This window comes from Pseudophryne corroboree, chromosome 3 (assembly GCF_028390025.1).
Source record: "Pseudophryne corroboree isolate aPseCor3 chromosome 3, aPseCor3.hap2, whole genome shotgun sequence".
Taxonomy (NCBI): domain Eukaryota; kingdom Metazoa; phylum Chordata; class Amphibia; order Anura; family Myobatrachidae; genus Pseudophryne; species Pseudophryne corroboree.
Window position 1 is genome coordinate 601,040,103 of NC_086446.1, and position 26,545 is coordinate 601,066,647.

The window sequence follows — 26,545 nt, forward strand, 5'->3', positions numbered from 1 at the left end:
ATGTGTAAAAAGTGCACACTGTCTGCTGTAATGTGTAAAAAGAGGAATCTGTCCGCTGTAAGGTGTAAAAGGGTCTCTACCTGGTGTAGTGGTGCTACTGTGCGGCGTAATTTGAAGAATGGAGACTACTGTGCACCGTTTTATGAATTGGTATTATTTGTGGCCACACCCCTTCCCCACGAAGCCACGCCACTATGTATTTTTGCGCGTGCCTACGGCGCGCACTGCCCCTGTTTTGCATGCAGGAGTGGGGCTCCGATGCCGTTTCTTGCACACAGTGCTAAAATGTCTAGTTACGGCACTGTTGCTAGGTATCCATTTCTCTGGCCCTGAGCAGGTCCCCCTCACCAGATCCTCTCCAGGGGTGAAGGGGTGGACTTGGATGGGATGAGTGTGGGGGGGGATGTGTGTGTGTGTGGGGGGGGGGGGGGGCAAAGCATTTTGTCGCACCTGGGCCCACCGCTCGCTAGTTCCGCCACTGTGCATACATACAAATAATTGGAGCTTAGAACATTATAAGAGTGATATCAAATATATAAAATATAATAGGCAGCACACGATTTGGTTTTAAGAATTTTATTTTATTCTTATTCTCACACAAGACAGAAATCTGTCTAATAAACATTTCTTCATTTCACGTTTTTCTATTTCTATAAAAAATCTTTTTTAATATTTACCTTTGTATGGCCTAATATTCAGGCCATTATAATACCATATGGGATATTATGAATAGAGGATGACATTCCATGTGGGCATTGGTACCTTATGTTTGTAATAAAACAAAAATAAAAAATTATTAAAGTAAAAATATCATAGAATAGATTTATTTAAGGGGGGAGAGTGCACCTAGGTAAACTGATCTCTGCCACAATTTTCCTTCTTACTCCTCCAGTGCAATGAGAACAGGGTGATCGGAGCCAGAGACGACGTCAAACACCATCCCTGAAAATGCTTGGGAATGTCTGTATTTTTCCGGACACTACCTGCAATCACTTTGTGAACGACTGTGTGAACAGATTTTTTGCACCATCCCGTCACTGACAGGCGATGCCCTTTGTTGTTGTCCGATATGCCTGTGCATTGCCTGCGCAGTTTGGAGCTGATCGCCCGCTGTGCAAAAACGCACAACAGCGATCAGATCTGAATTACCCCCATTGACGTGTGATGTTAGAAACTGTATACCTACAACTGGAAGCATGTCAGAAATTGAAACTACAGATATAAGTATCAATCACAGGTCAGGAGCTCTTTCAAAGGTAATATGTGATTGGTGAGAAGAACCTTGCTGATTAGCCAACGGTTTGTCGTCACGTGCTAAATGCCTTTCTATTAAAATGCAGACTGGAGTGCATTTTTATTGTTATAGTGTTATTATATGTTTGCTTATATCACCCTGGGTTTTTGGTTACAGGTGAAGACTCCAAAATGTGGACTGGTTAGTCGTCTAACCTAAGACAGCCTTGAGTGAGGGAGGTGTTGTTGGAGGAGAACCATTCGTGCTGTCTCCACTTCTCTGCTGCCAAGACTCCATAGAGTCAGAGTCACGTCGCAGCATGACCTCCAACCCAAGTGTGCTCCTGTGCATGTGTGGCACCTCTGTGCTTCTTCAGCTCCATCCTCCATACTACTGCAGTGGTGCACGCAGGGGGAGGGGGGGGGGGGGTTCTGAGCACCCAGAAACCCCCCCTGACAAGAAAAAATTAATGGCTGTCTGGCGTCCAGCATGCTGCTCCTGGTGTCCTGCTGGTTGTAATACCGTTTGGTGTCTTGACAAAGATCATTTGGATATGATCGAAACGTCGACTTGATGATGTGCTAACAAATGACCTTTGACCTTTTAAAAAAAATTGGTGAGGGCCCTCTTTCACAAATGACTGTTTATTGGAATTAACTGTTCCTTGGAGTTGAGCAACATCTGTTTGGATCTTAGATGTGCAGCTCAGTGCGGATGCCCACAGAACACACGCACACACACACACACTAGTTTTACGGAGCCAGAATATACTGGGTCACCTCAGTCTTCACCCCCGTGCCTGGCTCCATCCATTTCTGGAAACCCCCCCCCATGCAAATCCTGCGTTTGCCACTGTACTGATTGGCACTGAAGGCTTCTATGTCTGTAGTTAACAGTGACTTCAAACAAATAGTTTTATTGGCCAATGAAATCAGATCCAAAATATATGCAAAAATGTTCAATGTCACATTCTGTCTCCCAGAAGGTGCAGCAGGAAACCTGGGTACAGGGGCAGATGTATTAACCTGAAGATGGCATAAGGAAGTGATAAACCAGTGATAAATGCAAGGTGATACACGCACCAACCAATCAGCTCCAATATGTAAATTAACAGTTAGGAGCTGATTGGCTGGTGCATGTATCACCTTGCACATATCACTGGTTTATCACTTCCTTATGCCTTCTCCAGGTTAATACATCTGCCCCACAGTATGTAAATTCTGACACAGCACAAATAATCTCTTTTGGATATTAAGCTGAGCTGGTGACCCATTTTTACTTTGCACATTTGGTTATTTGAGAGTGATACAAGGCAGTAAAATGCACCCATGATATACTGTATAATGTGATGTGATTACAAATGTACATACATGCGCCTCACCAGCTGACAGTAACATTCTCCCCCTTCATTAACAATCTTCCTTTTCACCGCTACGCAGCCAATACGTCATCTGAGCATGTCACATGACGCATGTCACCTGACCTGAGCTCCAACATGGCGTTTGTGATAATCTAGAGGCAGCAAGCAGGGATGTCAGAAGTCGTTCTTAGCCTGTAACGTCCTTGGCTCCGGCTCGTCCGTGACTACCCCGTCTGCTGCGTTAGCCGCCTGAAGGGCGACTAATAGCGGTGGTTCCCGAAGGCTCAGCCATGAACGGCCATGTGAGCTCAGCGGCAGAGGAGCCAGTGTGGGAGAGACCCTGGTCCCTGGAGGAGATCAGGAGAAGCAGCCAGAGCTGGTCTCTTGGGGCCGATGCTGGGGTGAGTACTGTATGTGTGTGTGACCTGCTGTGACAGTCACTGTGCAGCTCTCTAGTTAAAAGATGATAAAGTAAATGTCAAGTCATTGGGTTAGCTAAGAAATGTTCACACGAAGAAGGTGGATTACACCAAACTAATCATTGTGTGACAGTTCCTTATTATGCCAACTGTAAAGCTCGACAGAATACTCTGGCGGGATGCAGAATACCAGACACCTGTCCGAATGCCAACGCCAGACTCCTGACAGAGTCAGGAGACCGACGCCGGAATCCTAACAGCTGTCATCTCAGGGAGGTGTGAGGTTAGGTTTAGGTGCCTCCCAGGGAAAGTGGAGCTTAGGGTTAGGCACCACAGGGGGGAGGTTAGGCTGCAGGAAGGGAGGGTTAGGGGGTAGGGAAGAGGGGGGGACATACTTACATTACCCCTGTCTGTATTTCAAACATCAAGATGCTGCCGTCTGTATTGTGACCGCCAGCATTTCGCCCGCTGGTCTATCATACAGAACCCACTCTGGCACTATATATAGAAATATTAGTATATACAGTAAATCACCTTTTATTTATGGAATTTTCTGTATTTTATAAGAAGGGAAATAGTAAAATTATTTTACCATCTTTAGACTTTTGGTTCCAGTATGAATGGTCGACCATGTTATGGTCGACACATGAAAGGTCGATGCATGAAAAGGTCGACATGAGTTTTTTTACTTTTTTTGGTGTCGTTTTCTGCGTAAAGTGATGGGGAACCCCAATTAGTGCACAACGTCCCCTCGCATGGCTCGCTTCGCTCGCCATGCTTCGGGCAAGGTGCCTCGCTCCGCTACCGATGCGTTCGTCACAGAGTACCGATCCCAATCGTAGTCCACGTGGATCGTAAAGTATGAAAAAGTTCCCCAAAAGAAAAAATTGTGAATAACTCATGTCGACCTTTCACGTGGCGACCATTTTCATACGTTGACCATGCGTCCATGTCGACCATGTCAATGTTGATTAATAGTGGTCGACCTAATGACTGTCGACCATAACATGGTCGACCATCCAAACGGATACCTAGACTTTTGTTTATTATCTTGATCTTTCCAACACTATAAAGTCAACGCATATAAGCAACCTTTTTATTTTTTGTTTTAGCTCCTACATTTTCTCAAAGAGTTCTCCCACCAGACCATATCAAGAACCCACGATATTGAAAAACAACTGGATGGACTGGTCCGCGAAACAAAAACAACGGAGTGCCGGCTGCACAATATCTTTAATGATTTCCTTATGTTGTCCAATACCCAGTTTATCGAAAATGTAACTATGAATTATTATTATTTTTATTATATAGCAATACATATGATGTACCATTTTTTGGTAGTTCTAGTAAAGATTGTGGATATTAGCTTACAACTATGCTCGTGCTTTCATTAAATCTCTGTAACATGGTTTAAATATTGATTTGTGTTACAGTTTAATAAATGGTAAGTACCTACATAGCCACAGCAACTTGCAATAGACATTCACAAAAAATATAGTAGATAGACCTATGTAATAGGGAAGGTGTAGTTCCTTCATCTTGATGGGTAAAATCCCTTTCTGTTCTCCTGTCCTCAATACGTGCAAGAGAGAGGGAAGAAAACGGGGTACACGGATAAAATCAGTTCACTCCCCTAAATAAGATGAAGTATAGACACACACAGGTTTCTTTCACCACTGTATGGATGCAGGAGTCCAAGGCCTTTCCCACTGGTTCAGTGTATATAAGGCAGGTATTCCATCAAACCACTGTTCCTAATCACATGGAAAAGGTGCTCCAGTAATCATATGGTGACCACAATGAAATAAATCCAAGATGAGTGATTTTTGAAAGCAGATACAAACAGTTTATTGGTTGTCAGAAACACCACAAAAGCCTTTGAAAGTTAGAAGTATTAATACAAAGGAAGAATTAAGTAAGAGTACTAGTATACCTTTACATTGCCAGCAAAGTCTTCTATATAGCTTTCTGACAGTGGACAGCATGCAGAACCCCAATTGACAAGGTCATAAGACATAACAATGGTCTCTCAAGGATCAGAACAAGTAAGCACCACATGCTGAACAACTTCTATCATTTAAAAAATTAGAGAAGCACCTTCCAATATCTTTGCTTGACCTGTTCTTTGCCTTTATTTAAGCTTTATTAAAGTCATTTCATATTCTAAAAGGGTTTATTGGCCATGTACGTCCATAATCAGGCATAAAAGCTGTTTATTTCCATTGCCCTGAGATTCAACCCAAATCTGCTATCAGGACAGCACTGTATCCAATGCAGAGATTGGATACAACAGAAATAACCTCTACTTAAATATAGAAATACATGGCTTAAGGAGAAAAATAGTAATATATGCATAAGAAGGTGCTGTAAGCCCACGCAAATAACTCGGCTATGAAGAAGGAACTCCGCCTGGTAAAACAGTATCGATTGGATGGTCCTCCTATGTTACTTACATTTACAGAGTACAGTGGATCATCATTTAGTAGTGCTGGTATGACTGTTTAGCTATCTGTACAGCTGCTGTTTCAGTGTTGCTGATTATTTGTTTTTCATTGTTTTGTTTTTAGAGAGTGTATGATGAAGAAGTTGAAGAACATATAGTAAAGTCTGACCCAGGAGAGAAACCTGAACAGGTAGCTATCATCTACATTTACTCATTAGTAATTAAAGAACTACATCCTAAATGGCGCTTGCTCCATAAGATAGCCTTCTCCCACCTGAATAGCATTTAGACTTCACCTGGATCCTGCCTGGTTTTATACTGGCAGTTGTATGTACTGTATGTTTTATATACTTCTAAGTAGCTGTATGGATAAGTTCCCAGTGATATTTCTCCTGTCATCCACTGGAGGAAATATCTGTATTTGTATGTACACCGTATCATCTCTACTTCTTTTCACTATATGTTCATATGCACTGTCTGGAAATTGCTGTAACATTTTGGACACAAAGAGCGGTATTCAATTCTTTTCACCCTCTTCCACACCTCTCTGTTTCTGCTAACGGGCGTGGTATAATCATTTCAGCTCGCTACCCCCGGAGTTCCGGAGATATGCGAGAGATTGGCCATGATGTATCATTTGAATAACGCCCAAAGAGTTAAATCACAAGAACACACAATTTAAATTTGCGTTAAATGTCCACTTAATTTTTGTAATGCAATATATTCTGGCAATGTGCTCTAGCCCTACATGTCCTTGGAGACCTGTTTATATCTGAAATGGGAACTGTGCTGCTTGTCTTATTCCCCGTTCATTGTAGATTTTTAGTAGCTCTGTAATCAGCTAAAATTCTAGCATTAACAACATTAAAACAGAAGTTGACCTTCTGCTCTGGATAAGTTACATAGCAATTCAGACCCACACTCTTCTATTCAGGCAGTAATAGCCCTCTGTGATATAAAAGAAAACATGCCACACTTCTGTAGTTCTGTATTACTGTGTACAGTAGTTCATATTAAGTGCTGAGATTAAAATACAATTTCTCTAACGTCCTAGTGGATGCTGGGGACTCCGTAAGGACCATGGGGAATAGACGGGCTCCGCTGGAGACATGGGCACTTTAAGAAAGAATTTAGATTCTGGTGTTCTCTGGCTCCTCCATCTATGTCCCTCCTCCAGACCTCAGTTTGAATCTGTGCCCGGACGAGCTGGGTGCTGTTCAGTGAGCTCTCCTGAGCTTGCTGGTAGAAAGTATTTTGTTAGGTTTTTTTATTTTCAGGGAGCTCTGCTGGCAACAGACTCCCTGCATCGTGGGACTGAGGGGAGAGAAGCAGCCCTACTCTCTGAAGATAGGTCCTGCTTCTTAGGCTACTGGACACCATTAGCTCCAGAGGGATCGTACACAGGATCTCACCCTCGTCGTCCGATCCCAGAGCCGCGCCTCCGTCGCCCTCGCAGAGCCGGAAGACAGAAGCCGGGTGAGCATAAGAAGCAAGAAGACTTCTAAATCGGCAGCAGAAGACTCCAGTCTTCACTGAGGTAGCGCACAGCACTGCAGCTGTGCGCTATTGCTCCCACACACACCTCACATACTCCGGTCACTGTAAGGGTGCAGGGCGCAGGGGGGGCGCCCTGGGCAGCAATTGGGACCTCTTTGGCGAAAGTTTAGCATATATACAGTTGGGCACTGTATATATGTATGAGCCCCCGCCAAGTAAATGTATATTTAAGCGGGACAGAAGCCCGCCGTCGAGGGGGCGGGGCTTCTTCCTCAGCACTCACCAGCGCCATGTTTTTTCTCCACAGCACCGCTGAGAGGAAGCTCCCCAGGCTCTCCCCTGCAGATACACAGTAGAAGAGGGTAAAAAGAGAGGGGGGGCACATAATTAGGTGCAAAAATCAATATAAACAGCAGCTACTGGGTTAACATTAAGTTACTGTGTTATTCGTGGGTTAATAGCGCTGGGGTGTGTGCTGGCATACGCTTTCTCTGTCTCTCCAAAGGGCCTTGTGGGGGAATTGTCTTCAGATGAGCATTCCCTGAGTGTGTGGTGTGTCGGTACGTGTGTGTCGACATGTCTGAGGTAAAAGGCTCCCTTAAGGAGGAGATGGAGCAAATGTGTGTGTGAGGGGTGTCTCCGTCGACAACGCCGACACCTGTTTGGATATATGTAATTAAGTGCTAAGGTGAATTTATTGCACAAAAGATTAGAGAACAGACAGGGAATCTACCCATGTCTGCCCCTATGTCGCATAGACCTTCAGAGTCTCTCAATGCTCACTATCCAAAATAATAGACACTGATATCGACACAGGGTCTGACTCCAGTTTCGACTACAATAATGCAAAGTTACAGCCAAAAGGGCAGGAAAGTATTCAATATATGATTATTGTAATAAAATATGATTTGCATATCACTGATGACAAATCTGTCCCTGATACAAGGGTACACATGTTTAAGGGGAAGAAAGCTGAGGTAAATTTCCCTCCTCTCATGATGAAAAAGAGCGGGAATCTCCAGACAAGAGACTGCAGTTTCCCACAAAGAATTCTCAGGGAGTATCCTTTCCCTACTAGGGCCAGGATACGATGGGAATTTTCCCCTAGGGTGTCACGTTTGCCCAAAAGGTAGCCCTGACTTAACAGCTATCCTCAGGGATCCTGCAGATAGCGTGCACATTCTGGTACACTACTCAGACCGGCGATTGAGTTGGCATGGGTTTATAGTGCTGTAGCAGCATGGACAGATACCTTATCAGCAGAGATTGAGACCCTAGTATGTATGTATATATATATATATATATATAGGTATATATATATATATATATATATATATATATATATATATATATATATATATATATATATATATATATATATATATAGATAGAGATATATATAGATAGAGATATATATATATAGAGATAGATAGATATATATATATATATATATATAGAGATAGATAGATATATATATATATATATATATATATATATATATATATATATATATATATATATATATATAGAGAGATAGATAGATATATAGAGATATATATAGATAGATATATATATTAAAGATGCTGTCTTAAGATATATATATTAAACATGCCCAAAGAGACATTAGTCTACTGGGTTCTAGAGTCAACGCTATGTCGATTTCTGCTTGACGTGTCCTGTAGAATATGCAATGGACAGGTGATGCCGACTTAAGAGGCATATGGAAGGCTGAGGATTGTGTGGAGAAGGGATCTTGGACCTGGTCTCCACAGCTATAGCTGGTAATTCTGATCTTTTGCCTTATATTCCTGCACAGCCTAGGAAAGCACGACATTATCAAATGCAGCCTTTCGAACACAAAGAAACAAGAAAGTCCGAGGTGCGTCCTTTCTTGCCAGAGGCAGGGGCAGAGGAAAGAAGCTGCATAACACAGCTAGTTCCCAGGAACAGAAGTCCTCCCCGGCCTCTACAAAATCCACCGCATGTCGCTGGGGCTCCACAGGCGGAGCTAGGCCCGGTGGGGGCACATCTTCGTAATTTCAGCCACAAGTGGGTTCACTCCCTGTTGGATCCCTGGGCAATAGATATTGTGTCTCAGGGATACAAGCTGGCTTTGAGGGGATGCCCCCTTACCGACGGCCCTGCCGGCTTCCCCCCACGAGAGGGAAATAGTGTTGACTGCAATTCACAAATTGTATCTTCAACAGGTGGTGGTCAAGGTTCCCCTCCTTCAACAAGGAGGGGTTATTATTCGACCAAGTTGTAGTCCCGAAACCGGACGGTTCGGTCAGACCCATATTGAATTTAAAATCCCTGAACATATACCTGAAAAGGTTCAAGTTCAAGATGGAATCGCTAAGAGCGGTCATCGCAAGCCTGAAAGGGGGAGATTTTATGGTGTCTCTGGACATAAAGGATGCATACCTTCATGTCCCCATTTATCCACCTCATCAGGCGTACCTCAGATTTGCGGTACAGGATTGTCATTACCAATTTCAGACGTTGCCGTTTGGTCTCTCCACGGCCCCGAGAATCTTCACCAAGGTAATGGCGGAAATGATGGTGCTCCTGCGGAAGCAAGGTGTCACAATTATCCCGTACTTGGACGATCTCCTCATAAAAGCGAGATCAAGAGAGCAGTTGCTGAACAGCGTATCACTTTCTCTGGAAGTGTAACGGCAACACGGATGGATTCTATATATTCCAAAGTCGCAGTTGGTTCCTACGGCTCATCTGCCTTTCCTAGGCATGATCCTAGACACAGACCAGAAAAGAGTTTATCTCCCGATGGAGAGAGCTCAGGAGTTCATGACACTGGTCAGGAATCTATTCAAACCAAAACAGGTGTCAGTGCATCACTGCACTCGAGTCCTGGGAAGGATGGTGGCATCATACGAGGCCATTCCCTTCGGCAGGTTCCATGCAAGGACCTTCCAATGGGACTTACTGGACAAGTGGTCCGGATCACATCTTCAGATGCATCGGTTAATCACCCAGTCCCCCAGGGCCAGGGTGTCACTCCTGTGGTGGCTGCAGAGTTCTCACCTTCTAGAGGGACGCAGATTCTGAATTCAGGACTGGGTCCTGGTGACCACGGACGCTAGCCTCCGAGGGTGGGGAGCAGTCACACAGGGAAGAAATTTCCAAGGTCTGTGGTCAAGTCAAGAGACTTGCCTTCACATCAACATCCTGGAACTAAGGGCCGTATACAACGCCCTACGGTAAGCGGAGCACTTGCTTCGCGACCAACCGGTTCTGATTCAGTCAGACAACATCACCGCAGTGGCTCAGGTGAACCGCCAAGGCGGCACAAGGAGCAGAGTGGCAATGGCAGAAGCCACCAGAATTCTTCGCTGGGCAGAGAATCACGTAAGCGCTCTGTCAGCAGTGTTCATCCCGGGAGTGGACAACTGGGAAGCAGACTTCCTCAGCAGACACGACCTCCACCCGGGAGAGTGGGGACTTCATCAGGAAGTCTTCACACAGATCACATATCGGTGGGAACTGCCACAGGTGGACATGATGGCATCCCGCCTCAACAAAAAACTACAGGGGTATTGCGCCAGGTCAAGAGACCCTCAAGCAATAGCGGTAGATGCCCTGGTGACACCGTGGGTGTTCCAGTTGGTCTATGTATTTCCTCCTCTTCCTCTCATTCCCAAGGTGCTGAGGATAATAAGAAAAGGAGGAGTGAGAACAATCCTCATTGTTCCAGATTGGCCGCGAAGGACCTGGTATCCAGATCTGCAAGAAATGCTCAGAGGACCCGTGGCCTCTTCCTCTAAGACAGGACCTGTTGCAACAGGGGCCCTGTCTGTTCCAAGTCTTACCGCGGCTGCGTTTGACGGCATGGCGGTAGAACGCCGAATCCTAGCAGAAAAGGGCATTCCGGACGAGGTCATTCCTACGCTGATAAAGGCTAGGAAGGACGTGACAGCTAAATATTATCACCGTATATGGCGAAAATATGTTTCTTGGTGTGAGGCCAGGAATGCTCCTACAGAGGAATTCCAGCTGGGCCGTTTCCTTCACTTCCTACAGTCAGGAGTGAATTTGGGCCTAAAATTGGGCTCCATTAAGGTCCAGATTTCGGCCCTATCCATTTTCTTTCAAAAAGAGTTGGCTTCTCTACCAGAAGTTCAGACGTTTGTAAAGGGAGTGCTGCATATTCAGCCTCCTTTTGTGCCTCCAGTGGCACCTTGGGATCTTAACGTGGTGTTAAGTTGCCTGAAATCACACTGGTTTGAACCACTTAAAACGGTGGAGTTAAAATATCTCACGTGGAAGGTGGTCATGCTATTAGCCTTGGCTTCGGCTAGGCGTGTGTCAGAATTAGCGGCTTTGTCACATAAAAGCCCCTCTCTGGTTTTCCGTATGGATAGAGCAGAATTGCGGACCCGTCCACAATTTCTGCCAAAAGTGGTGTCATCTTTTCATATGAACCAACCTATTGTGGTGCCTGTGGCTACTCGTGACGTGGAGGATTCCGAGTTACTGGATGTGGTCAGGGCTTTGAAGGTTTATGTAGCCAGAACGGCTAGAGTCAGGAAAACTGAGTCGCTGTTTATCCTGTATGCTTCCAACAAGCTGGGTGCTCCTGCTTCAAAGCAAACTATTGCTCGCCTCGCTGGATCTGTAACACGATTCAGCAGGCTAATTCTGCAACTGGATTGCTGCTGCCAAAATCAGTTAAGGCCCATTCCACGAGGAAGGTGGGCTCTTCTTGGGCGGCTGCCAGAGGGGTCTCGGCATTACAACTATGCCGAGCTGCTACTTGGTCAGGTTCAAACACTTTTGCAAAGTTCTACAAGTTTGATACCCTGGCTGATGAGGACCTATTGTTTGCTCAATCGGTGCTGCAGAGTCATCCGCACTCTCCCGCCCGTTTGGGAGCTTTGGTATAATCCCCATGGTCCTTACGAAGTCCCCAGCATCCACTAGGACGTTAGAGAAAATAAGATTTTACTTACCGGTAAATCTATTTCTCGTAGTCCGTAGTGGATGCTGGGCGCCCGTCCCAAGTGCGGACTTCTTCTGCAATACTTGTATATAGTTATTGCTGCAATAAAGACTATGTTATTGTTGCATCAGGGTTGAACTGATGCTCTGTTGTTGTTCATACTGTTGACTGGGTAAGTTTGTCACAAGTTATACGGTGTGATTGGTGTGGCTGGTATGAGTCTTGCCCTGGATTTCCAAAATCCTTTCCTTGTACTGTCAGCTCTTCCGGGCACAGTTTCTCTAACTGAGGTCTGGAGGAGGGACATAGAGGGAGGAGCCAGAGCACACCACAATCTAAATTCTTTCTTAAAGTGCCCATGTCTCCTGCGGAGCCCGTCTATTCCCCATGGTCCTTACGGAGTCCCCAGCATCCACTACGGACTACGAGAAATAGATTTACCGGTAAGTAAAATCTTATTATAACCCTGAACTGTTATTTTATTTCATTATTTTAATTCTTGTCATTTTAAAGGAGAAAACCCGGGAGCAAAAAGAAGCAGAATTAATTCCAAAGATCCAGGAGGCTGTAAATTACGGTTTACAAGTGCTGGAAACTGCATTTGAACAACTTGATATCAAGGCAGGAAACTCAGATTCTGAAGAGGAAGAAGTTAATGAAAGAGTGGAACTTATTTTGGAGCCAAAGGTAAATGGGAAGCTTAAGTGCTTAGTAGATGTTGTAATAGCCTAAGCAACTTCAGTCTGTCAAAAGTTGGAATAAAAACATCCTGTATTGCACTAAAAAAGGGCACATCAACAAAGACAGATGTCAATGAATATACATATGATTTATACATGATACTTATACAGTTTTTTGGGTTTGTTGCAAAACCACTCAGAAACATAACAGTAGAAATGAGGTCCTATATTTTATGGAGGATCATTCTTGTAGTCTGGTTTGAAATGATAACATACTGTTCACGCTACACTATTTTAGCAAAGCGATGCGCCCTGCCCTACATGCGGCGCCCTGCTAAGACAGCCTGCCCGCTGCTGTACCTACCTGCGGACTGCAGCGCCCTGTGGGTGGAAAATGCTACAGTGCCCGATCGCTGCCCGGTGAATAGCTGCCATGCACATGTACACAGCATCTATTCACATTATGGAGAGAGCTTAGGGGAGGCCCAGAATCTCTGCAAGTGCTGGGCACGCCCCACAGAGTGTGATCAGTTGGGGATGTGTCACGTGGACACACCCGTACCCAGCAGGCCATACACCATCCCTGACACGCCCCTTTTCGGGAGTGGGTGCATCGAAGGGGACACCTATCAGCCCCTCTGCGTATTAACAGTGCTGCCCCTACAGATGCCTATACCCAAAAAGACGGGAGCACATTTAGCTGCAAATGCGTCCCATCAGAGGCCTGCAAGATGTGTGTGGAACAGCACCAATACCACATGTGCCCTACGTTACTTATGCACCTGTGTTTCTAAACCAATTGTTTTGTTAGCTAAATGTGCATTTTCTATTTAGAATCGGTAAATGTTAACAATCTGTGAGCCGCTGTCTGTTGCATTTCTGTGTTATCTCCGCTTGAACACCAGGGAGACTTTAATACAGGTTGAGTATCCCATATCCAAATATTCCGAAATACGGAATATTCCGAAATACGGACTTTTTTGAGTGAGACTGAGATAGTGAAAACTTTGTTTTCTAATGGCTCAATGTACACAAACTTTGTTTAATACACAAAGTTATTAAAAATATTGTATTAAATGACCTTCAGGCTGTGTGTATAAGGTGTATATGAAACATAAATTAATTGTGTTTATGTACACACACTTTGTTTAATGCACAAAGTTATAAAAAATATTGGCTAAAATGACCTTCAGGCTGTGTGTATAAGGTGTATGTGTAACATAAATGCATTCTGTGCTTAGATTTAGGTCCCATCACCATGATATCTCATTATGGTATGCAATTATTCCAAAATACGGAAAAATCCCATATCCAAAATACCTCTGGTCCCAAGCATTTTGGATAAGGGAGACTCAACCTGTATCAGAAACTGATAGTCCTTCACAATAGCGGGATTACCACAAGGGCACTGATATATAATCAATACAATCACTGACTGAGGGGTGTAATATGGAGTATTATAAAATGCAGTCAGTGAGTGAGGAGGGCTAATAATGAGTATTTTAGGCGATGGGGTTTGCTACAATCAGTAAGCCTGTGGCACTCATATACAATGCAGTCAGTGCGTTAGGGTGTAATAAGGGGTATGGGGAACACTGATCTAATATGCAGTAACTGAGTGCTGTAATGATGGAAATTAGAGGTGAGGGGACATGGTGCAATCAGTGTAGGGGGAAGTAATAGAAAGTACTATAATAGAATATAAGGAGTAAAAACAACAAATAATGTAAGGGGCATATGTTAGGAATGAATAGATAGTGCTACGGATTGTTTGGGGGGGGGGGGGGGGGAGCTATATTGGTAACTTGCTTTTGGCCCATGGGGTCTAAATCCACCTTTGGTCCTTTACACTTGTGTTAGTGTTCAATGAGAAGCAGTAACTTAATATACAGTATCTTGGCCCTCATTCCGAGTTGTTCGCTCGGTAAAAATCTTCGCATCGCAGCGATTTTCCGCTTAATGCGCATGCGCTGTGTTCGCAGTGCGACTGCGCCAAGTAAATTTGCTATGCAGTTAGGAATTTTACTCACGGCTTTTTCATCGTTCTGTCGATCGTAATGTGATTGACAGGAAATGGATGTTACTGGGCGGAAACAGGCCGTTTTATGGGCGTGTGGGAAAAAACGCTACCGTTTCCGGAAAAAACGCAGGAGTGGCCGGAGAAACGGGGGAGTGTCTGGGTGAACGCTGGGTGTGTTTGTGACGTCAAACCAGGAACGACAAGCACTGAACTGATCGCAGATGCCGAGTAAGTCTGAAGCTACTCAGAAACTGCTACGAGGTGTGTAATCGCAATATTGCGAATACATCATTCGCAATTTTAAGATGCTAAGATTCACTCCCAGTAGGCGGCGGCTTAGCATGAGCAAATCAGCTAAAATCCGCTTGCGAGCGAACAACTCTGAATGACCCCCCTTATTCTTCAGAGACTGATGACTTTACATGAGTATTACATTGACAACCTATTTATTTTCAGGATCTTTATATAGACCGACCGCTGCCTTATCTTATCGGCTCTCAATTATTCATGCAGCAAGAGGATGTTGGTCTTGGGGATATATCAAGTGAAGGTAATTTATTATTACTATAAATGAACTATGAGATGAAAATCTCATTATAAGACCTACAGTATATTACAGATGCTGCATGTTTGTTCTTATTGTGTAATTGTCATTGCCTGGATTTAATTGTCTGGGGTTTCACTTACCATCTGTAACAGTCCATTGTTGAGCCCTCCTACTAGCGCTGCTTGGTCAGATTTTGCACTTGCCAACTGTAGGTCTCAGCTACTCACCAGCTTGGTACAACTAGCTGCAGGATAATGGTAGCTGCCACCTCCGCGGTCCTTTGCCATCACCTTGATCTGCTTCTGAGTGATGTGTGCAAGTGCTACAACTTCTCTTTCTCTTACGTCCTAGAGGATGCTGGGGTCCACATTAGAACCATGGGGTATAGACGGGTCCACCAGGAGCCATTGGCACTTTAAGAGTTTGAGAGTGTGGGCTGGCTCCTCCCTCTATGCCCCTCCTACCAGACTCAGTTTAGAAAATGTGCCCGGACGAGCCTGTCACAGCTAGGGGAGCTCTCCAGAGTTTCTCTAGTAAAAGTTTATTTTAAAGTTTATTATTTTACAGGGAGGCTGCTGGCAACAGCCTCCCTGCTTCGTGGGACTAAGGGGGGGAGCAGTGTCCGCCCTGCGGGTTCTGAGCCACTATCTCCGCTGACAGGACACTGAGCTCCTGAGGGGATCGATCGTTCCCCGCCGCAGAAGATCGCTCACCCCAGCAGCATGCCGCCACCCCCTTACAGAGCCATAAGATTAGTGGCGAGTGAGTCACCGACCCCCACCTAGCAAGCGGGGGACCGGTGTGAAGATGGCGGCAACAGGGTATGGAGCGCAGTACGAACTGCGTTCCGGGGCTCAGCGGTACATAGTGCAGCGCTGTGAGGGGCGCCCTGAGCCAGCGCCTACACCCTACACTGGTCACATAGCCAGTCGGGGTCCCGGGATCTCAGCCTGCATAATTCCTCAGGCCAGTATAATCCTATGAAGAGCGGGAAGACAGCGCCATTTTGGGGGCGGAGCTTCTCAGAGCGGAACCAGCAGCATTCATCGACATTTTCCTGCCTGCACAACGCTGTCAGTGAAGAACAAGTCCCTCCAGAACAACTCCAGCTATCTCTCATGGTACCAGGGGGTTGTAGAAGGGGGGGTGGGGGCTATATACAGGCTGTGTAACCTATTAAGGTGCACAGTCGGTGCTGATAGGGGGGTCTCCCTTTACCTAAAAAGCGCTGTGTGTGTGTTGGCTCCAATCTCTGTGTCTCTCTTGCATTCTTGGGGGTAAAACTCTGTCTGCCCTCCCCTGTGTGTGTGTGTGTGTGTGTGTGTGGTGTCGTGTCTGCGGTCTCCATTAAGCTATGTCCAGGGACTCTGTGTCATATGCTGCAGAGGATATGTCCTCTCAGGATGATCCCATTCCATGTAATCAGGATTGCACTGTTTTAGCACAGATACCAGCAAGGGAGCCTGAGTGGTTATCCTCTATCAAACCTATGATTTCTCCGATTTCTACTAGAGTTGCACAGAATGAGTATGCAACTCAGGCTTTACAGAACTCTATGGCAGTCTGTCCCAGTTCTGTTACCTCAGGGCCCCCCGTTGTATATTCCCAAAAACGTGCTCTTGCACAAATTATGCATTATGACATGGATACCGATTCTGACACTGTAGACGGTGATGGGGATGTATTGAGGGGGGCAGCATCTCTTGCAAAAAGGGTGCAGTTGATGATAGAGGCCATAAGGCAGGGCTGGCCAAACCGGTCCTCGAGATCTACCAACAGTTCATGTTTTCCAGGCCTCCTGGAGATCTGTAGAATTGTCAGTTAGGAATGAATGCAGCACCTCTTAATTAGTAATGACTACACCTGTGCACCAGATAGGTGGTCTGGAAAATGTGAACTGTTGGTAGATCTCGAGGACCGGTTTGGCCAGCCCTGCCATAAGGGATGTGTTGAATATTACTGATACAACATCTGTACAGGTTGAGGAGGCTTACTTTACTGAAAATAAGAAAGCCTCGCTAACCTTCCCTGCATCAAAATAATTAAATGCTATTTTTGAAAAAGCATGGGAAAACCCTGAGAAAAAATTCCAGATCCCTAAAAGGGTCCTGGTGGCGTTTCCTTTCCCTGGGGAGGATAGAAACAAATGGAAAAATCCACCCATTGTTGATGCGTCTGTATCCAGACTCTCAAAAAAGGTGGTTTTACCTGTTCCAGGATCCACCGCCTTGAAAGAGCTGGCTGATTGTAAAATTGATAATACGCTCAAATCCATGTACACGGCTTCAGGGGCTATATTACGTCCCACTATTGCCAGTGCTTGGATTGCCAAAGCTATAGTAAAGTGGTCAGGCACATTACTTGAAAATTTGGATACTATGGATAAATCTGATGTTGAATTGTTTTTGCGTAACATTCAGGATTCGGCAGGATTTCTCGTAGAATCCATGAAAGATCTGTGTTCCATGGCTGCAGGAATTTCTTCCATGTCTGTCTCAGCTCATAGGGGACTTTGGCTGCGCCAGTGGTCTGCCGATGCGGAATCCAGGAGAGGTGTGGAGACCCTACCCTACACAGGTCAGGCTTTCTTTGGGGAAGCATTAGATGCGTGGATCTCCACGACTACAGCGGGTAAGTCACCTTTTCTTCCCTCAGCTGCACCTGCTACGAAGAAACCCTTTTCAGCTGCATCACAGTCCTTTTGGGTTGCTGAAACAAGAAAGGCCAAACCGTCTAACACCAAAATCCAAGAAACCTGCTACTGCAGGTTCCCAGGAACAGAAGCCTGCTTCAGGTACGCCAAAATCCGCAGCATGACGGTGGACCGAGCGGCCTGGAGGTAGGGCCGGTGGAGGCGAGACTCAGACATTTCAGTCACGTCTGGGTGTCGTCCGGCCTGGATCCCTGGGTACAAGATATTGTGTCCCAGGGGTACCAGCTGGAATTTCAAGATCTCCCTCCTCACCGGTTCTTCAAATCAGGCTTGCCAGCTTTACTGGCAGACAGGGCTGTCCTGCAGGCAGCCGTCCAGAAATTGGTGGAGGCACAGGTTATTGTACCGGTCCCTCCTCATCTGCAAGACAAAGGTTACTATTCACACCTTTTCGTGGTGGTACCGAAATCGGATGGTTCGGTCAGGCCCATTCTGAACCTAAAATCGCTAAATCCTTTCTAAGGGAGTTAAAGTTCAAAATGGAGTCTCTAAGGGCGGTGATATCAAGTCTGGAAGAGGGGGAATTCCTGGTATCTCTGGATATCAAGGATGCGTACTACCTCCACATTCCGATTTGGCCGCCGCATCAGGCTTATCGCCGATTCGCACTGTTGGACTGTCACTGTCAGTTCCAGGCTTTGCCATTTGGCCTCTCCACAGCACCGAGGGTTTTCACCAAGGTGATGGCGGAAATTATGGTTCTTCTCCGCCACAGGGGGTGAACATAATTCCATATCTGGACGATCTGCTAATAAAGGCACCGTCCAAGGAGAAGCTGTTACAGTCCATCGTTCTCACGACCCACCTGCTCAGGGAACATGGTTGGATCCTGAATCTTCCAAAATCAAATTTAGAACCAACCAGGAGGTTGTCCTTTCTGGGAATGATCCTCGACACGGAAGTGCAGAGGGTGTTTCTTCCAGAGGAAAAAGCGTTGGTGATACAAACAATGGTCTGGGATGTCCTGAAGCCAGCCCTGGTGTCGGTTCATCAGTGCATTCGCCTTCTGGGAAAGATGGTGGCCTCTTATGAGGCTCTACAGTATGGGAGGTTTCATGCTCGGTCCTTCCAAATGGATCTCCTGGACAAGTGGTCGGGATCCCATCTACATATGCACCAGAGGATACGTCTGTCACCAAGGGCCAGGATTTCACTCCTCTAGTGGTTGCAACTACCTCACCTTCTGGAGGGCCGCAGGTTCGAGATTCAGGACTGGATCCTTCTAACCACGGATGCAAGTCTCCGAGGCTGGGGTGCAGTCAATCAAGGGGGAGACCTTCCAAGGAAGGTGGTAAAGTCTGGAAGCCAGCCTGCCGATAAATATTCTAGAACTAAGAGCCGTCTACAGCGGTCTTCTCCAAGTGGCCCATCTTCTGAGAAATTGGGCCATTCAAGTGCAGTCGGACAATATAACGACAGTGGCTTAGATCAACCGACAGGGCGGAACGAAGAGCAGAGCTGCAATGTTAGAGGTAACAAGAATCGGCCTCTGGGCAGAAAAACACGCGTTGGCGCTGTCAGCAGTCTTCATTCCGGGAGTAGACAACTGGGAAGCGGACTTCCTCAGCAGAAAAGAGTGGGGACTCCATCTGGAGGTGTTCACGGAGGTGACAAATCTTTGAGGTATACCTCAAATAGACATGATGGCCTATCATCTCAACAAGAAGCTTTGGCGGTATTGTTCCAGGTCGAGGAACCGCAAGCCGTGTCGGTGGACGCCGTAGTGACTCCGTGGGTGTTCCAGTCGGTGTACGGGTTTCCTCCACTTCCACTCATTCCAAGAGTGCTAAAGCTCATAAGGAGAACAAGGGTTCATGCGATCCTCATTGCTCCAGACTGGCCAAGAAGGTCTTGGTACGCGGATCTACTGCTAGAAGAGCCGAGGCCTCTTCCTCTTTGGGAGGACCTACTGCAGCAGGGGCCGTTTGCCTATCAAGACTTACCGCGGCTGCGTTTGATGGCATGAAGGTTGAAGCCTGATACTAGCTCGGAAAGGCATTCCGAACAAGGTTATTCCTACCCTGATACAGGCTAGGAACGGAGTTATGTCTAAACCTTACCATCGTATTTGGAAAAAAATATGTATCTTGGTGTGAGTCCAAGAAGTTTCCTGCGGTAGAGTTTCAACTGGGATGTTTTCTCCTCTTCCTGCAAGCAGGTGTGGAGATGGGCCTGAGGTTGGGATCCGAAAAGGTCCAAATTTCGTCCCTATACATTTTCTTCCAGAAACAGTTGGCTGCCCTCCCTGAGGTTCAGACTTTTTTGAAGGGAGCTCTTCACATCCAACCTCCCTTTGTGCCGCCTAGGGTGCACTGGGATCTTAACGTGGTGTTGCAGTTCCTCCAGTCGGACTGGTTTGAGCCTCTACAGGAGGTTGAGGTCAAGTTTCTCATGTGGAAGGCTGTCACGTTGTTGGCCTTAGCTTCTGCAAGACGTGTGTCAGAGTTGGGGGCTTTGTCCTGTAGAAGCCTGTACTTTATCTTCCGTGAAGATAGGGCTGAGCTTCGGACATGTCAGCAGTTTCTTCCGAAGGTTGTGTCTGCATTTCATATCAACCAACCTATTGTGGTGCCAGTTGCTACTGACTCCTCAATTTCATCAAAGTCCTTGGATGTTGTAAGGGCTCTATGTGAAGAGGACTGCTCGTCACAGAAAATCGGACTCTCTGTTTGTCCTGTATGATCCCAAGAAACTTGGGTGTCCTGCTTCTAAGCAGACAATCTCTCGCTGGATCAAGTTCACTATCCAGCATGTGTATTCTACGGCAGGATTGCCGTGTCCTACGTCTGTTAAGGCCCACTCTACTCGTAAGGTGGGTTCTTCCTGGGCAGCTGGCCGGAGTGTCTCTGCTTTACAGCTTTGCCGAGCGGCTACTTGGTCTGGGTCGAAACACGTTTGTAAAGTTTTACAAGTTCGATACTTTGGCCGCTGAGGACCTGAAGTTTGGTCAATCAGTTCTGCAGGAGCCTCCGCGCTCTCCCTCCCGTTCTGGGAGCTTTGGTACATTCCCATGGTACTAATGTGGACCCCAGCATCCTCTAAGACGTAAGAGAAAATAGGATTTTGGTTACCTACCGGTTAATCCTTCTCGTAGTCCATAGAGGATGCTGGGCGTCCGCCCAGCGCTTCGTTTTCCTGCTACCGTTATTTGGTGCAGTACAACTTTGTTTTAGTTGAGTACTGCATTGTTACTTGGTAAGTAATGTTTCAGTGGTTGCTGCATTTCAAGCTAGTTAGCTTGATGTGCCTTGTATGTGTGAGCTGTTGTGAATCTCGCCACTATCTGTGTTAAATCCTGCTCTCGAAGATGTCCGTCTCCTCTGGCACAGTTTCTAGACTGAGTCTGGTAGGAGGGACATAGAGGGAGGAGCCAGCCCACACTCTCAAACTCTTAAAGTGCCAATGGCTCCTGGTGGACCAGTCTATACCCTATGGTACTAATGTGGACCCCAGCATCCTCTACGGACTACGAGAAAAGGATTTACCGGCATGATCTTTCTAGTTGCTTACTGTGCGCTAGGGCTGCTGTTTGTCGACCTTGCCTTAGGACGTTGGCCTCAACACAGGCCAGGCCTGGGAATGTTTAATGTTTCTCTTATTGTTAGGGCATGTTATTCGGTACAGACCTGTCATAGGAACAGAGCAGGACCCTCAGTAGTAGTGATGCATAGTAGTTGTTAGGATCTGTTGCATATAAACACAAAAGTAATGAATATATTCTACCATAATACATTGGGGTTTTGCCCTTTTCTGTACAGTATTATGTACATATACTGAAAGTTCAAACAAGGGCTGTGTCTCTTAAACCAGTCTAGGAAAATTCCTTTATCTACTACAAGTAATCAGCCTGGAACACAAGTTTATATTTTGTGTTCGTCGCTAGGGGGCACAGGAGCATTATGCTGGGTATAGGGGGTAATTCCAAGTTGATCGCAGCAGGAAATTTTTTTAGCAGTTGGGCAAAACCATGTGCACTGCAGGGGAGGCAGATTTAACATGTGCAGAGAGAGTTAGATTTGGGTGTGGTGTGTTCAATCTGCAATCTAAATTGCAGTGTAAAAATAAAGCAACCAGTATTTACCCTGCACAGAAACAAAATAACCCACCCAAATCTAACTCTCTCTGCACATGTTATATCTGCCTCCCCTGCAGTGCACATGGTTTTGCCCAACTGCTAAAAGATTTCCTGCTGCGATCAACTTGGAATTACCCCCATAGGTTGGCTGGGAGGTAGGCAGGCACCAAAGGAGCTACTTTAAATTACCCAGCAGGCCTTGCCTCCCTGTCCCCTATACCCCACCCCCGATCTCGAGCCCGCCAATTTTTTCTTTGGTGCCAAGGCAGGGGCAGGCACCCTTAGTTAGCAGGATACTTTTTTTTTTACTTTAGTTAGTGCTGCATCGCAGCGAAGATGAGCCTACTGCTGGCGGACTTAGCACCCAGTAAGCCCACTCCAGCACCCAACGGCCGCTGCCTGCAGCACTGGTAACTGGTCCAGCGACTTCAGCCTCGGAACACATGGAGATACAATTGACCTCCCCCGCAGCCGCACCAAAGCCGGAGGGTAAGTTGACTGGCTCCCTCAGGGAGACAGCGGGAGGGCAGATGAGTGGGGGCCCAGTACGCTGTGCTTATCCCACTGGACCACCAGGGCACAGCGGCAGGGTAAAATCGCAGGTTCCTAGTATCTAACATCTGAGGAGGAGAGCACCCAGCCTGCAGCCCCTCCCCCACCCACGGGACTTGCTAGTAGCACTGCTCATGGCCTGTCCCTGGGCATCTCCTCTTCCTTCCTCTCTCAGTCCCTCCTTAAAAACGCTGAGCAGCCATTGCACCTCACATTGCTGCTGGGACTTTCACAGAAAGGAAGGCTTAGCCTCAGTCTGCACTGTACCTCGCTCCAGTAGCCGGGTCCAGCATATTTCTCCTGCCTGCTAATATAGCTGGACAGTTGAGTATCTTGGCCTATATATCTTTCAAGCATTGTGTGTCTGTGCATCTGTTGTGTACTGTTACATCTTGAAGCATTTGGCCTTACATCACTGATACAGGACCTGCTCCTTTAGTGGGTGGCTCATAGCTAAATTTACACTGCATTGCTTGTTGATATTGCACTAATTGGGGTGAAGTGGTTCATATCTCCCTTATACCATGCTTATCACACACTCTGAGTTATACACACTCTGGTGTATTTTAGACAGTGATACACATGTTGTCTAAGGGCAAGAAAACTGTTGCTCCTGAGCGGTGCACTAAGGGCAAGTAAACTGTTGCTCCTGAGCCTCCCGCTTGCTGTGTGTGTTGTAAAATTTTGTCTCCACTGGACTCTATTGATTCTGACCTCTGCAAAGCATGTGTTGCAGGTCCGTCACAGGAGAACCAGCACCTTCCGCAGTCTCACAGGAACCGGCTTGGCCAACCGCATTGACTCGGGTAATGGCGCAGCTGGTAGTTCGCTTGCCACTCCATAGCTGAATTACTCTGATATGGCGCCTCCTAGTACGGCTTCGGCAGGACCAGCATATGCCGCCGCTCTATCCTAGGTAGATCCAGCAGTCTCTTGCACAATCTATTCAGGGTCTCTCGCAGTTCTGTGCTTCCATGCATTGACTCATGGGTAGAGGAAAGCGACCTAAACAAGCTCGTGCTTCTTGTGAAAGCTCTATCCCGATCTCTGAAGGGGATTCTGCGTCAGAGTTCTTTTCAGATCAGGAGCAAATGTCTATATTGGGGAAGCAGCTATGGATACTGCAGTTCACTTCTAACAATTTCAACTTCAACTGTTGCAGCCAGGCGTTCTTTGTGGCTCCATTCGTGGAGAGCGGATGCCTCCTCCAAAAAGGCTCTAGAGGCTCTTCCGTATGTGGTAGATACCTTGTTTGGAAAAGAATTGGATAACAGTGTGACCTCGCTGGCAACTTCTTCTGTCAGCAGCGACCCCCAGGACCAAATCGTCCTTTCACCCACAAAGTAGAGCCTAAAGGCCAGGCTTCCTCCATATATCAGGCCCCTGCAAAGGGCTCCATGCCTTGTGCTAAACAACCATGGTTCAGACGCCCAGCCCTAAAGTTTACGGACAAGCCTGACGGGGCGTGACTCCCCCTGGGGGACCGACTTTTGTCTTACACTCCTCGGTGGTCAGAAACCAGAACAGACACCTGGGTCAGGGACGTTGTTTCTCAACGTTATACTCTGTCATTTTGTTACCATCCTCCAAACAGGTTTTTCACCATGGGACTTCCGGGGGATCCCAGAGACGCAGAGGCTCTACGCCATTATTTCGGCTCCCTTCTCGCCTCCAACGTCATTATCGAGGTACCGAGGAATCAAAGAGGTCAAGGATTTTACACTTCGCCTTTTCTCGTTCAGAAACCAGACGGTTCCTATCATTCGATTCTCAACCTCAAGGAGTTGAACTTCTATCTCAGTTTTCCCAAATTCCACATGGAATCTCTACGGTCTATCAGCTTGGCTCTGAAACCTGGGGACTATATGGCGTCTCTAGACATCCAGGATGCATATTTGCATGTTTCCATTCGACCAAGTCATCAAAAGTTTCTTTGCTTCACGGGAAAGGGAGACCACTACCAGTTTCGAGCATTACCATTTGGACTATAATATCCACGTTAGCGAGAGTCTTCATGGAAATCATGGCAGTGATTGCAGGACACTGCGCCACCTTGGAATACGTATTTTACCCTACTTGGACGACCTCCTCCTTCTGGCTCAGTCCCAAGAGGGACTCTGTCCAAATTCAGACAGCAGTGGACATTCTACAATCACATTGCTGGAAGATAAACTGTAAAAAAAAAAAAAAAAATTGTCTGACGCCCTCGCAAAGAATTCATCATTTAGGGGCAATACTGAATTCCCTAGTCCAGCATGTGTTTCTGCCTCAGGACATACTTCTCGTCATTCAGTCCAGAATTTGAGCGCATCTCCACCAGCACAGAGTATCCGTCCATGCCTGCATGCGGATTCCATGGTGGTGGCGTTCGACATGGTGGAGTATGTTCAGTACCACTCTTTTACTCTACAACTAGAATTCCTTCTCAAGTGGTATGGTTCTCGTCTCCACATTCGATCACAGACCCTAGTTCTCATGCCAGACGTTCGGCTGTCCTTAACCTGTTGGCTTCTCCGTACCAATCTGGACAGGGATGCCCCTTTTGGATCCAGGACTGGACCTTGGTCACCACAATTGCCAATCTCTGTGGGTGGGGAGCAGTCTCAGGGAATCACACTTTCCAGGGGTGCTGGACTCCTCGAGAGAGTGAGTACTTTCCCCGTCAACGTGTTGGAACTGATGGCAATTCTCAGTACGTTGTTCTCCTCTGTCTCTCTTTTAACGGTCGTCCAGTCAAAGTTCAGGCAGTGTCATGCAGGATGTCTCCAAAATCTTCCTCTGGGCGGAACAACGCATAGATTGTAAGCTTGTGAGCAGGGCCTTCCTACCTTTGTCTGTCTGTCTGTACCCAGTTTTGTTCTATTATTGTTGTTCTAATTGTAAAGCGCAACGGAATATGCTGCACTATTTAAGAAACTGTTAATAAATAATAACACCTTCCAGCTCTGTCAGCGGTGTTCATCCCCGGCATGCTCAACTGGGAAGCAGTCTTCCTGAGTCATCAGAACGTGCACTCTAGAGAATGGGCGCTCCATCCAGCTGTGTTCAACATGTTAGTCTCCCGTTGGGCATTTCCAGACATAGACCTCATGGCGTCCCGTCACAACAGACAGGTCAGCACATTCAGCTCTCGCACGAGGGATCCCAAAGCATTTCTGGTGGATGCTCTAACAGCACCCTGGACGTTTCCCCTGGTGTACGTCTTTCTACTGATCTCCTTATTACTCTGCGGTCTGTAAATTCAAGCGAGAAGGCGGCATGATGATCCTGGTGGCCCTGGATTGGCCGCGTTGCCTGTGGTACGCAGGTCTCCTCAGCTTGTCCATGGACACGCCATGTCGTCTTCCTTTATGTCCAGACCTGTCGCAGGGTCCTTGCCTTCATCCGGATCTCAACCGCCTTGCTTTGACGGGGTGACTGAGACATCTGTCCTAAGACAAAAGGGTATTTCCAGGACAGTCATCCGAGCTATGCTCCAGGCCCGGAAAACTTTGTTCGCCATAGTTTACCATTGCATCTGGAAAACCTACTTTGCCTGGTGCGGATCTCATCAATTCAATCCTTGGTCCTTTGTCCAGCCCATCTTTTGTCTTTTCAGTTGGGTTTAGACCTGCAGGACTGTCACTACCAGTTCCAGACCCTGCCATTTGGTCTCTCCACAGCACTGAGGGTGTTCACCAAGGTGATGGCAGGGATGATGTTTCTGTCATGACTGTGGTTTTTGTGAACCCGGTGTTAGTGAAGTCTGTGCGGGCAACTGGAGGACTATGTGAATATTAGGCTGGTCTGTAGGAATCAGTGAGAAGAAGGAGCAATCCCTGACCGGGGATCGAACCCGGGCCTCGGCAGAGGAAGCCATATCCTGACCACTGGATCACCAGGGACTTTGATAGCAGGATGATGAATGTATAGGTGAGACTGTACTGGATATAGTGTCACAGGAGTAGGTGCTTATGTACTCAAGGTTACTGGCGAGATGGTAAGACAGACTGGTTACTGGTGAGACTGATAACCGAGCTGGTTACCGGTGAGACTGGGATGCAAC

General features: G+C 46.6%; 1 protein-coding gene across 3 annotated transcripts in view; it reads left to right on the top strand.

Moving 5' to 3' along the window:
- Window positions 1-2,672: 2,672 nt before the first annotated feature.
- LOC135056400 (WASH complex subunit 2A-like) overlaps window positions 2,673-26,545 on the top strand; it is a 189,983-nt gene continuing 166,110 nt past the window's right edge. For all 3 annotated transcript variants that reach the window (XM_063961493.1, XM_063961495.1, XM_063961494.1), the window contains exons 1-5: window positions 2,673-2,995; window positions 4,126-4,290; window positions 5,581-5,646; window positions 12,427-12,600; window positions 15,070-15,163. In XM_063961493.1, the coding sequence (XP_063817563.1) occupies window positions 2,885-2,995; window positions 4,126-4,290; window positions 5,581-5,646; window positions 12,427-12,600; window positions 15,070-15,163 (610 nt within the window). In that variant the 5' untranslated portion in view covers window positions 2,673-2,884. The remainder of the gene's footprint in view (window positions 2,996-4,125; window positions 4,291-5,580; window positions 5,647-12,426; window positions 12,601-15,069; window positions 15,164-26,545) is intronic.